The following is a 13,408-nucleotide window of genomic DNA, read 5'->3' on the forward strand; positions in this document are numbered from 1 at the left end:
CCTGCCTGTTGGGAGGGGGGGGAGGAGGAGGGGGCTGGTGCACTTACCTTGTAGTTGGAAACACAACAGAGCAGCAGCAGGCAGATTGGCATGCTGGAGTGATGCCAGGTTTCCACAGCTTGTGCATGCTCTGGGCATATATGTATCACCCCTCTCTCTGTGTGTATATCATGACATCACCTTGCCTTGCACTCAGTGACCATGAGGGCCAAGGCCCGCCCCGTAGTCAGGCAATGAGAGCCAATCACAGCCAAGGCCCGCTCCACAGTCAGCCAATAGAAGAGCTTGACAGCCAATGACAGTCAATGAGAGCGAGCACAAACCCACAGACAAACATCCTGACAGACAAACATTTCAGTTTTATATTTATAGATATAAACAATATTTGAATTCTGTCTCATTCAACCCTTTGCTGTGTGTATTTTAGTATATGCCACTGAAACATGCTAGGTAAATCCCATATTTTAATCCTGTCTCATTCAACCCTTAATTAAATTAAGCTTTCAACCTAGGCAGGGAACACCCTGTAGAAAAAACATCTATTTGAATGTGCCTCAGGTGTGCTAATTAAGCAGACTGAACCTAACTGTCAGGTGACATTTTAGGCCCATTTAAACCCAGGCAGAACAGCGTTAAGCTGCCTGCAGCACATCCCCAAATAGCACATTGTAAGTAGCAGGACAACTGAAGTTTACAAGGAAGTTCAGAAGAAGTGGACAACACCTACTGGCTCTGAATTCTGCATTTGAACTACTGGAAAGGAGGATATCATCTATTCCAGACTGCACATCTCAGCACGTTACTATTGCTGTGATGCCGCCTTTACTATTTATATTTGCTATGACCTCACTTCTCAAATTATGCACTTCTTTCTACCAGCCTCAGTATGTCTCTAACTCTATTCATATATCTCCATATCTCCATCTCTCCTTTCTTCACCGCTTCTCAGTTCACATGAACTCCTTTCTTACCTGCTCCCTCTGACACTACACAGGTATATCCCCTGCACTAAATCACACCCCTACAAATTATCCTCGCACATTCTCTTTCTAGCCATGCTTCTCCTCCTTGCTTCTGGGGATATCTTTCCCAATCCTGGTCTTCTCTCTCCCTTGGGCTTCCCAGTTTGTCTCTCTAACCTCTTCTTTTGGCCTGTGGACTGCAGCCAGCACCCACAAGGATGGCCACTACCTAGACCTGGTTTTCACTAAAAACTTTTCACTCTCTGATTTCTCCATTTCCCCTTTTTTCTCCCTATGATCATCACCTCATCTCATTCTCTCTCTCACATCTCCCCTTCTCCACCTCAGTTCTGCAGAAACCTTCGTTCTATTAACCTACCAGCCTTTGAGACAACTTTACGCTCCTTCCTCTCCTCTCTCAGCTTTGCTACAGACCCTGACAACCTGGTCAAGAACTACAACTCTGCCTTATCCTCCTCTCTTGATCAACATGTCCCACTTTCTCTCTGTCGTCCTCGCCCATCTAACCTTGCATTCTGCTCAAGGATGTCTTCTCTCTACCCTCTTTGTATCTAAAGCCCTCTCCTGCCTTAAACCTTTCTTATTGACTGCCCCACACCTCTGGAATGCCCTTCCCCTCAATACCCAACAAGCACCCTCTCTATCCACCTTTAAGACCAACCTTAAGACACACTTGCTTAAAGAAGCATATGAGTAGCACCATAGACACTACTAGACACATGATACATAAAGCTTGGCCCCCTGCATAAATACTTATCAATATGCCCTCATACTGTCTCTGTACGTTCATCGTACATACCAATTATATTATAAGCTCCTCGGTGGGGTCTCCTCTTCCTAAATGTTATGTTTATGTCTAAAGCACTTATTCCCATGACCAGTTATTTATATTATTTGTTATTTATATGATTGTCACGTGTATTACTACATTAATCCGCTATATAAATAAAGACATACACTAATATGTATATATACATTATACCTGTATATATATATATATATATATATATATATATATATATATATATATATATATATATATATATATATATATATATATATATATATATATATATATATATATATATATATATATATATATATATACACACACACACATATATACAGTAGAGGAGATAATTTTGAAACTATTTACCGATTTATGTTGTGATTTTAATTTGGGTTAAGTAGGGTTAAGATAGGACAATTCTGTATCAATGTAGGCATGTGTTAGGTAATTTTTGTTGAATTTACAATTAACACTGATCACAAACAGTATAGTACTTATCTGCCAGGTTCCAACCGTGAGAAGAATTTGTACAGCAAATATCTCACCTGAATCCGTTCAACTTCTAAAAAAGTTGCTGTTTGGAATGCTTTTTCCCACTGCAGGAGTTCACTCTCCAATTCCACAGAAAAGTATAGGTCATCACCAGCTTCAGACTGGACACCAAAGCAGTGTTTCCGACGGTCCAAAATGTCACTGTCCTGATGAAAACCTGAAGTTATACAATCTGGCATACATCAAGAAATAATTTTAACATGCCCTTACCAATAATATTTAGGTCATATTATTAGATGGAATATAAACACATTTTTCAGGGAGACTCATTCATGAAAAAATTTTGGGAGGTTAATTAAAGTAATCTTTATGTTTTCTTAGACTGTCAACTCCTTAGATCAGGGACATGCTGAATTATAGATGTAGCAGATGTTACTGCAAACGCTCTTGCGTTGCTGCAGGACATACACAAAGCGCAGTAAGAAAATGAACCATTGTTTCAAATCAGCTGTGTGTGTGAAGGGATGAGAAACATCAAACTTTTTTCTGTGCTAGCATGTCAGTGGGTGCAATAATATCTGCTAGTCGGGGTTGTGTTATCCTGTGTGAATGATGCAAATCTAATTTATTGTCTTTTATCCCAGTTTTACTGAACTGCCAAACATGTTGTCACATTATAAATACAAAAATATATAATTAAAGAAATAAAAAATAATAATAGCATATCCATTTGAATAACATTGGTTTGCTTGTTTTTACCTTACTTCACTGCCCCTACGCCCCTTTCGATACGTTGTGAAACTGTCTTCTTGCTCAGTAAGGGTTACGTTTATTCACTTAGGTGTTTTAATGTTATTAAGTAAGGAAATGGCACATTTACTGCCTATTAAAGTTCAAATGCTCTCTACAAATATTTTCTTTTTCATTCCTTCAACATACTGTACAGTAGTATTTTTCATCTATGTAGTTCTTTCCCTGATTGATGATTGTATTTTTTTTAACTGAGCCAAACCCTGACGCTAACATTGCTTCTAAGTGCCACAATGTGATATTATTGGACTTTAATTAATATCAGCAGAAAAGCTCAGGGAAAGAAAGTTCTCTGATAAGGACCATAGTTTATGTTTTCCAAAGTGACCATTTGGACTGATTTCAACTAAAAAAACCATTGAAGCAAATGTGGATTTTCAACTGAAAATGGCCCCAATGGCCACTTAGGACATTTATAGAATTATCCCCTAAGGTCCAGATCCACAAAAGGGTGCAAAGATTTACCACACCTTTACTCCCATTCATATGAATCAGAACAAAGGTGTGTTGAAGCTTTGCAGCACCCTTTTGTAGATCTGGGCCTAAGAGGCCTATGCACTAAGCGTTCATTAAAAAAAAATTGCCAGGCCATTTAAATCGCGGTTTTTGTGAACGTTGCTATCACGGTATTCAGAAAGCCTCGATTACCTGTGATAGCAAAATTCATAGCCAGCTGCGTGAAGATCGCCGTTCAGAAAATAACCCGGCGATACCTTTCTGCTGCAGAGAGAGCTGCTCAAAGAGAGCCGCCTCTCCCTGCGCAAATCTCACCAGAAATGTATGTTTTTTAATTAAATTTTTATTATTAGAGTAGATGAACAGGGGGTCTCCGGAGCAGAACTGCATTGATTTCAGGTCCGGGGATCCCCGGCATTGATCCGATGCAGGAAAAAAGCATTATTTTTTCTAAGTCCTGTCTCGCCGCTTATCGGAAGCTTCACGCCAACATTTTCTGGTGTGAGTATTTTGTGAGAAACTCGCCATTCTAGAGCCGCGTTAGGCCTCGTTAACCTAATCGCAGCTACTAGAATTGCACGAGTTTCAGAACCTGCCAATAAGTGGCTTATCGTTGCTCACTCTGCGATTTTTTTTTTAACGCTGACATTTTGGGCGATTCATTATTTTATCGCCCACTTATCGACACTTACAGAATCAGAGTAGGCATATTGTCTTATGAACGCTTAGTGCGAAGTCTCTTTGATGTACAGTATGGAGTACAGCTCTGTTCTGCCTGGAGGGGTTAACAAATGTAGAATAAAAAGCAGAGGTCATTTATTATGTTATCACATGTTAGGTACTAATTAGTGCATTGTCGTATGCAATTCAGACGATTTGGCAACTTGCAGCTCCTTTGAATTTTATTGCAAATCACCCAATAACGTAAATGGGCTGGTAAATCTTGTCACTGTGGTAACGCAAAATTGCATACTAACGAACGGGTGCAATATTGTCTGCCACTGTACATCTGTAGGTCATTTATGGGGGGAACTGAACCTTTAAAGAAGAGCACTGGTTTTATCAAATACTCAATTTCTATTGAAAATTGTATAATGCTAAAATAGTGCACACATCTATTTTCGCAGGCTTACAAATACTCTAAATATCTTATCCCCCAAAACATTAACATTTAAATTAATTAATCCATTTCATCATATAAATAGTATTATTTGTATACTGTACAGATTGTCCCCATTGTTATCATTAGTATTTAATAAAAATATATGTTTATTTAATTTAATTGTAATCTCAGAATCTCTAGCTAGAAACCTGATGGAGGACCCTGATAGGGTTGAAATCTTGTAACATATAAAGTACTTGTTGGTCCAATAAAAGGTATCATGCCACCTATCCTTCTCCCTCCTTTGCTAGCTACTGTATGATATAAAACACAATTACAGTATGTTACTTAATAAACAGCCTTTTCTCCACAACAAAAAAGAGCATGCAACAAGCTGTTCTTGCAGCACTGGAGTAATTTATTTTACATGTGTCCTTAATGTTATACTATTCAAGTAGATAGACAAATACAAATCTTCATCCAACACATTTAAAAATACACTACTAGAAAACCCCCAATATTTACAGTTTGCAGAAATACTTTACATGTTATATCCAGATTATGTTCCTCATATTGTTGCTAGGTTACATTTGATTAATTTCAAATACTTTTGACAAATTCTGTTCACAGACAACTGGATGAGGCCTATTCAATAAACTGTGAAATGTGCGTTTCCGAAAATATGAAAACTGTGTGCATTTGCATCTCACAGTGTCCATTCAAATCTAAACTGTGCAAAAAACACACAATTATTATTATTATTATTATTATTGTAACTAAACCAGTTACAGTTGGGTTAACAACAATAACAAATAGTATCCGTAGATTTACCTGTTAGGTAATTGTTCATATAAAGGGGCTAAGTGATATACCACCACCTGACCTGTCTGGAGGTCTACTGTCGTAGAATATATAATAATAATAAAATGCTTAAATGTACCAGTTAGTCAACCAGTTCCAGGCAGTTGTATTAAAGTTAATACCCTTATTTTTGGGACTTAATAATACATCTAATTTTAAAGATATAACATATGTTATATACAGCAGAAAAGCATAAACAATGAGTTAGCACCATCTGATCAGCACTTGTATATTACATTAAGCCTAAATGGGGGAGTTTGTTCTTCCAGCTCCATATATATATCTATATATTTAAAGCAGAATAGATTAAAATCTATGACACTATGTTAAGTTTTAACCTTACCTTAAATATTTTACACATGATCTCATACACTGTAAATTTCTTTTCTGCTCGCATCCAGTCCCACGTAGTAACCTTAGATAAAAAGATATTTTGAAACATAATTATCTGAAAAATGCCAGTTTGAATTATTCTTTATGTATGCTTGAAGAGTTCAGTCCCATACTAGAATAAACAAAGAAACATAATGTCAATGCATTTACCTCACAGAATTGGATTTTGTATTGTAAAGTTCCCAAACCCTAAGCCAAGCAAAATTAATTTGGATGCTAATTACAATAAAAAAATCTAGCTTTAAATAATGTAATGTCGCAAAGAAAAACAAACAATTACAAATATGAAAGAAATTACCAACATTTAAATAGAAAATCAAATGACGTGTGATATTACCGTTTTTATTTAGACTAGCAAGTAATATTATGACAACCTTTCGAGAGTTCTCTCTTTTGCTCAGGTCAGGATTACTGATTTACAAAGATTTCATGAGTTTAACACAGATGTAAACATCAGAGATATTGATCTAAGGCAGATGATGCAGAGAAGGAATTGCAAAGGGCACAGGAAATAAACAGACATAGCAATAAATAGATTAAAGAACAGTAACAAATAGGACCAAGAATCCATCAGCAGTGTGAATGGGGTGGGTGTCAGGAGGGGAATGAAAAGGTATAATTGTAAAATAAACCGAGAGGCAGGGAGAAACATTACTAAATATTCTGATATCATGTAAGAAACCCCATATCAACATGAAGTCCTCTTTTTTAGTGTCAAAGAGCATGATCATTTTCAGTTAAAAAGTTTTCCGTTCTTGAGTTTTTTTAAAACATTCCGTTTAAGGATGTTGATTTTAAAGTCATTAATGGAATGATCTGGCTGTGAGAATTGGTGTCCCACTGAAGTGCAGTATGTATGTATTGTGGCAGGACTGCCTCGTGGTAGGGTCAGTAACAGTCTACACAGTGTATTTTTGGCTGGACCAAACTCTTAAGTGGTTTATTTTTCGACACGAAAGAGAGAATCTACCGCTCACCTATTGTAGAATACGTGGTAATAATAGTATATACTGTAGGGTGCATACGGGAATGAACATATATATTAACAAAGAAGGTTGAAGAAAACAACCCGATAGACTCCTACTGTTTTTGCACTCACTAAGGACACAATCAATGGCCGGAAAAATGTAATGCAAGGATATAGATATCACTATATATATTATAAATAGTAGAGGAGGCATCGCAATGGTAGCAGTTATTTAATTTTTAGATGTGGGTGAGAACTGGGCAGTGAAATTTAAGTTAGGATAAGGATAAAATGTTAGTTGTGAGATATGCAATATATGAATGGAGGTCTCTAGAGTGAAAAGAGCGGTGTCTTCTTGAATCTGTAATAGAAACCCTCCTCTTTACTTGCGTAGTTCATATTCAGAATCCAGGGCAAGTAGATGTGCTGTTGTCCACTTCTGTACTGTTATTTAACTTCTGTTAAACTCCACATTGTATCATTTGCCACTTACTGTATAAAGGGCCACTTTAAGAAGGGTCTCTTTAGAGGTAGTCTGCTGCCTCTGCAGTAGGCTGCTCTCCTACTGTGTCCCAAGCTATGTACTGTAGGTCTCAGAAGTCACCTAACTCAATTTAGTTCTTCCCAGACACCGCTCAATTTGTCATCCTCAATCAGCATGTACAGTATTGCAGATCTTTGATTATTTTTTGCATTCCCTCTAGAGCAGGGTTATATGTAACCACTAGTAGTATGCGTGTGGTTCTTTCTTTTTATATTGGAGCAGGTGTTCTCGTGGGGCTTTTAGTGCAGATGTGATTGTTTTGGTAATAGTCTTTGGCTTGTATCCCTTCTATCTGAATGATTCGGTCAGGGTTATGAGGTGTCTGTTGCTGTCTATAGTGTCAGAGCATACAGTATGTGGTGATATCTTATAGCCAGGCTATCTATTGAAATCACACATTTTGAGCAAATCAACATACAGTACAAATCATGCAATGTTTAAAAAACAACAAAAAAACAGAACTAATATAACATACTGTTCATAGCCACATTATATAAACCTGGCATTTTATAATTACTGAAAGGGGTAATAAGCACTTTATTACATTTTTAAATGTGGATGTTTTATATATATATGTGTGTGTATATATAAGTGGCTCAGTGAGTAACGGAGTCTAAGACCAATAACATTGTCTTTCAAACAGGAGAGGCTCATTTAAAATAAAATGTGAGCTCCTTGTGACTTTAGGCAATTCATTCTATCTCCACTGGCCACACTGTGTCACCACAATTAGATGGTAAATGTTACAGAGCAGGGATTTTTTTCTATTGTTAAAAAAAATCATACTGTACAATGCATATGTTTAACTAGTATATTAATAATCCTCACAGAAAAAGAGCATTACTGGTCACTAATACCCTGTCTAGGTTAAAGGCACCTATTATGGGCATGGTGTACCACTGTGCCAATCAATAGGTTTATTGGCAATTTTTTTTATTATTGAAATGTAATGTATTTTATTCAGTGGTTGTGTATTTTTTTTGTAGCTTGCCCATTCATTTCCATTGTGGCAAACCATACCCATAGTATGGGCATGGTTTACCACTGTGACAATCAATGGGCAGAGGAGTTTGGGGTAGTTGCCCTGGGGGTTGGTTAGGCCTCCTGGGTGGGTTTGGGGTGGGAGGCTAGCTACTTAATTACCATAGTGGTTAATAACCGCTAAGGTGATTTAAGGGGTTTAGTGGCCAATAGTTAGCTTTTTTATTTTTCTGTCGGTGCCCACTGAAAAAGAGGAAGACTGTCGGTGCCCACTGAAAAAGGGGACGAGGATGGCCTTCAGCCTGGCGGGGATAAGTACAACTTCAATTTACTATTTGCTGGCTGGGTAATGTTTTGGTTATGTTTTATTTTAATTTGCAAATGTGCTATTATCCTAATATGGATAATAGGGATTGTGCCCATTACTGTACTTTATGTGTTAGGGGCTGGGGGTAGGTTGTTAAATGTATTGTATTAGTGATTGTATTGTATTTTAATGGTTATTGGGGGTAAAGGAGGTAGTTGCCCCAGGGTGGGTGTTAGGCCTCTTGGGTGTATAGTGGGAGGCTACAACCGCTAAGGTAATGGAATTAACTCCTCCCGCAACCGTCCCGGTAGGCCTAACCACCAATCCTGCGGAAACTGCCCCCTTCACTCACCCCTTCTACCCCCAATTAACAGGTACTCAGGTTTAACCCCTTCATTGCCTTAGCGGCTAGCTGCTAAAGTAACGAAGCTACTTTTATTTTATTTTGATAAAACAATATTGAAGCAGGGGTCTCTGGAGCTGAATCGCATTCATTTCAGGTTGGGGACCCCTGCTTCCCGAGTTAAAGGCCCGGGATGGGGTGCCGGTATCCCCCTGCATTGTTTAAATCTCCTGATCACGTGGGCCGTGACATGGGAGAATTTAAACATGGTGGGGACACCGGCAACCCAAACGGGGCCTGTAACTCAGGAAGCAGGGGGTCCCCGTACCTGAAATGAATAGGATTAAGATCCGGAGACCCCCTACTACAATAATATGTTATTAAAATAAAAGTTGTGCGATCGCCTGTTAGAGGCGCTCAGGGAGAGTGACTCAGTCTCACTCTTAATGCGCCTCTTTTACAGACAGGTGCGACGTGGTAGGATTTACACAGTGTGAGTCCCATTCAGACACAGGGATCCACCCTGTGATAATCTGATGGGCCATTAAGACTTGTTGCTGGGACTCCGCGGCGTGGAGAAGGATGCCGTACGGGACCTGCAAAGAGAGAGGGCCCGAACTAAAAGTTAAATCTTTATCACATTCTCAGTCTTTCTGCGTAACATTTTTATATTGTGCTGTAATTATATTAACAACATCAGCCTAGTCTGAAGTAGCATACATTATTCTGGCTAATAATTTGCATCACATGTGGGTAACACTTCTTCATACAAATGCAAGTAGAAAACGGCTCAAACTTGTATTTTTTTCTTTATATTTACATATCCCTTTTATGGTTTTACATTTTTTTTTATTTTACCTGGGATATCAAGACATACTTACTGGTGGTGAATTGAATTTGTAAAGTGATGAGCCTCTCAGTGCCAGAAACTTTGGCATATACATGTAGTCCTGAAGAGTGTCCTGTTCTCGTTCTTCTGCCCAGCCCATGTATACTATCTGACAAGAAAATAAACACTTATGCCTAAACAAACATCATGCAGTATGATATCCTTGTTGCAGATACATATGTAAAGTGGGAATGCCTTTGGCAAAAATAAATTAATGCAATCATATACAGTATTTGTACATCTTTAACTCACTAAATTAAAAAATATATATAATTTCAGAAGTTTCAGGCTTAAACAAACAAACATTTCTGAATTACATTTACTGAATGTTTAACATGTGTGCTGTTTACAGTAGTTTCATAAAAGTATAAAGGCAGGTGATACTATAACCCCCATGCAGTACTTTATACTGTATTAGTTTTGTTATTTAAAAGTATAGTGTTTTTATGTCTATCTTACATATCTCAACATTTGTCAACAAATGTGTGTGTATAAATAACACTACACAAATATCACACATACCATATACATTGAAAATTCATTGGGTTATAAAGGAGGTTATCTAAAGTGAAATGTCAATTTTTTTTAAACTCAAATAAATATTATTATCTCCATTTAACATGAGAAAGGTTAGTAAAAGTAAAGTTATGGGTATCTGATAAATCCTTAACAGTTCAGGTTGCTACTGTAATTAAGGTTCATATTTATGCCATAAGACACATATTGGAGCTAGATGGTGTCTTATGGCAGGGGTGCGCAAACATTTCCCCGTGCGCACCCCTGCCTGCTCTCCTCAACGCCTCGCAAACCGCTTGACCCACACGTGAAATGACGCGCGGGGTCATGTGACGTCACATGACCCCGTGGCGTTATTTGACGTCGGGTTAACAGAACAACACATTGTTGGAAGGGAAGTTAAGTGTATTATAGAGGCCCCGCGCAGTCTCCCAGAGCACGGGACCTCTATAACTGCCGCACCCCCCCAGAAAATCTAGTGCCTCCCAGTTTGCGCACCGCTGTCTTATGGAATAGCACCGCTAAGCAAATATGAGATAAACCATTAGTACCATTATCTACGAGCCTTATTAATAACATGTTTTCTCATCAATCTGGTTTTTCTTTTTTTATGGTGTCATGAGCTACGTTAATTAGGATAAGAAATGTATTGTATTATCAGTATACAAAATAAATAAAAGAAGAATAAATAATTCCCAAATGTTTGCTTTGTTAAACCATAAACTATGTCACAACACATCTTTGGAATAATGGAGAGCCAAGCAGATTGTAAGGATTGGCTTCAGTCCCATCCTGTGATGCGTCCTGTGATAAGACGGGTGACGCGCCTCAAACCGAGGTTGCGCATAGGTGCTGTGCGGCAAGGCGTGAAGACACCACATGAATCGGGCTTAGGTTCCACCCTTGTGACACGTTCCGTGACGCTGCGGCTGATGTACCTCACTTGCACGCAACGCACAAGTGCCGCACTACCCCTACCAGGATCGGGCTTAGGATCCGCCCCCGCAACTTTTCCCATGATGCCACAGAGAAGCTCCCTTGCACACCTACATGCCGGCGTCGCATTACCAAGGACACGCACAGGGTTAACACTATCGTCTATAACCCCACACTTGCGGTACACTCCGCCCCTGCCTATCAATGCACTGAGTGGCTGTAATCACTCAGTGCTCACAGCCTGGTTCAGCCCTGCCATTGGCTGCTCCTCTTTTATATGCTCGGCCATTCTTTTTCCAAGTTGGCGGAGCATAACCTTTTATTTTTGTAACTAGTGCTTGCCTCCTGCTGTCTTGCCTTGTGATTCCTGCCTGCTGCCTTTTCATTGAACCTGATCTTTGCTTGTACCTGGACCTCTGCCTTCTCAGACCCTTAACCTTGGCTTGTATTTGGACTCCCACATTTTGTACTCCTGGACCCCGGCTACACACAACGACCATCCGACTTTTCCAACCCCAGACCACAGCGAGTACCACGACCATCCAACTTCTCCAATCCCAGACAATGGCAAGTATTACGACCATTATTACCTCTCCTACCCTTACCTACACAACTACGACTGCAATCCGGTTACGCGGGTGTTGGTCGGTGTATTCTAACATCCCCACCTCAGCCTCGCAGTCCCGTCCTTTTTGTGGTGAGCACCCGTTACACAGATGTAGCAGCCATTATTGCACCCACTGGTGTCTGGCAGCGAGAAACACAGAAAGTGCCTGCAGGAGCAAATGGCCATTGTGTGTTCATTAGACTTGTGTGGAAAAGATGCATGGCTATCATGCTTTTGCACTCAATGGCACATGCCAGCAGGTTCAATTACCCCTGCAACATATATATGTTTCCAATCTGAAGCACACCCATTTCACATTTTACATTTCTATAAGGAAACTTTAATTTTCATATTTAGTTGTCATATGGATGACACCTCTGTCGCCTGGGTGTCCCATTTTCTTTCCCTTGCTCCCTCCTATGGCCTACCCCCTTATAGCCTATATATCCTGCCTGCCCTCACTTTTCTGCATGTCAAGCTCTGGAATCCACTCTCAATTCTAAACTAACTTCTCAATCATTCACTGACCCTGACAAATCTTTCACAACATAAAACCCTATCCTTTTCAACAGCCTGTATCAGCATGCTCCACTTCTTGTACAGCACTTTCATCACTCTAACCCTCAACTCTGTCTTAATACTCAGGCATGCTTTATACGCTTCATCACTTGCTGCTCTTAGCATCTATGGAGGAAGTCAGGCAATTTTGTTGATTTCCTTCACTACAAAGTCCTCCTGTCCTGTACTCAGCACTATTTCTAGATAAGCAAAGTTACATATCAACATTCACAACACCGTTTCTCTGTTTTTAACTCTCTATTCAAACCTTCTTTTATCTATCTTTTACCCTTCACACACTTTAAAGACAAAGTTAGCTCTAAAAGTACTTTAATGACAAATTTGACTATCAAAGCCTTCCTCTACAGCTCATCTCCTGATCCTGAATCCCCTTCTTCTAGTATAGATATTTTCTCCCCTCTAACAGAGAGGATGTATCTCAGGTACTCTTTTCTTCCTCTATCTGCCAGCTTGATCCTATTCCATCTCATCTCTTCCAATCTCTCACTTAAACTCACGTTTGTAACTCTCCCCTCTCATCTGACATATTTTCTTCCTGCTGTAAAATGCTGTTGTAAGTTATATTCTCATGTCTCTCTCCTGTCTTTTACCTCTAAACTTCTGGAACAACATCATCTTCCTGCATGATTTATTTCCTTGGCTCCTAGAGTATCCTCCCCTTGACAACCTCCAATCAAGCTTCTTCATTGCTCACTCAACTGAAATACACTCACCAAAGTAGAAAATTATATTCACATTACAAAATCCCAATTCACAAAATCCCAATTCAACCACACTGAAGACTTTGATATTCCCAACCACCCACTTCTCCTTCACACTCTCCACTTCCTTTGTGTTTGTTTCAAAGCCCTC

The 13,408-nt window shown here is 39.2% G+C and overlaps 1 protein-coding gene across 2 annotated transcripts in view; it reads right to left on the reverse strand.

Moving 5' to 3' along the window:
• Positions 1 to 13,408, reverse strand: part of SNTG1 (syntrophin gamma 1) — a 918,236-nt gene that overhangs the window by 60,144 nt on the left and 844,684 nt on the right. For both annotated transcript variants that reach the window (XM_075584465.1, XM_075584466.1), the window contains 3 exons: positions 9,911 to 10,027; positions 5,838 to 5,909; positions 2,319 to 2,471 (listed from right to left, as the gene is read on the reverse strand). In XM_075584465.1, coding sequence (XP_075440580.1) covers positions 2,319 to 2,471; positions 5,838 to 5,909; positions 9,911 to 10,027 — 342 coding nt within the window. The remainder of the gene's footprint in view (positions 1 to 2,318; positions 2,472 to 5,837; positions 5,910 to 9,910; positions 10,028 to 13,408) is intronic.

Source organism: Ascaphus truei, chromosome 2, assembly GCF_040206685.1.
Source record: "Ascaphus truei isolate aAscTru1 chromosome 2, aAscTru1.hap1, whole genome shotgun sequence".
Taxonomy (NCBI): domain Eukaryota; kingdom Metazoa; phylum Chordata; class Amphibia; order Anura; family Ascaphidae; genus Ascaphus; species Ascaphus truei.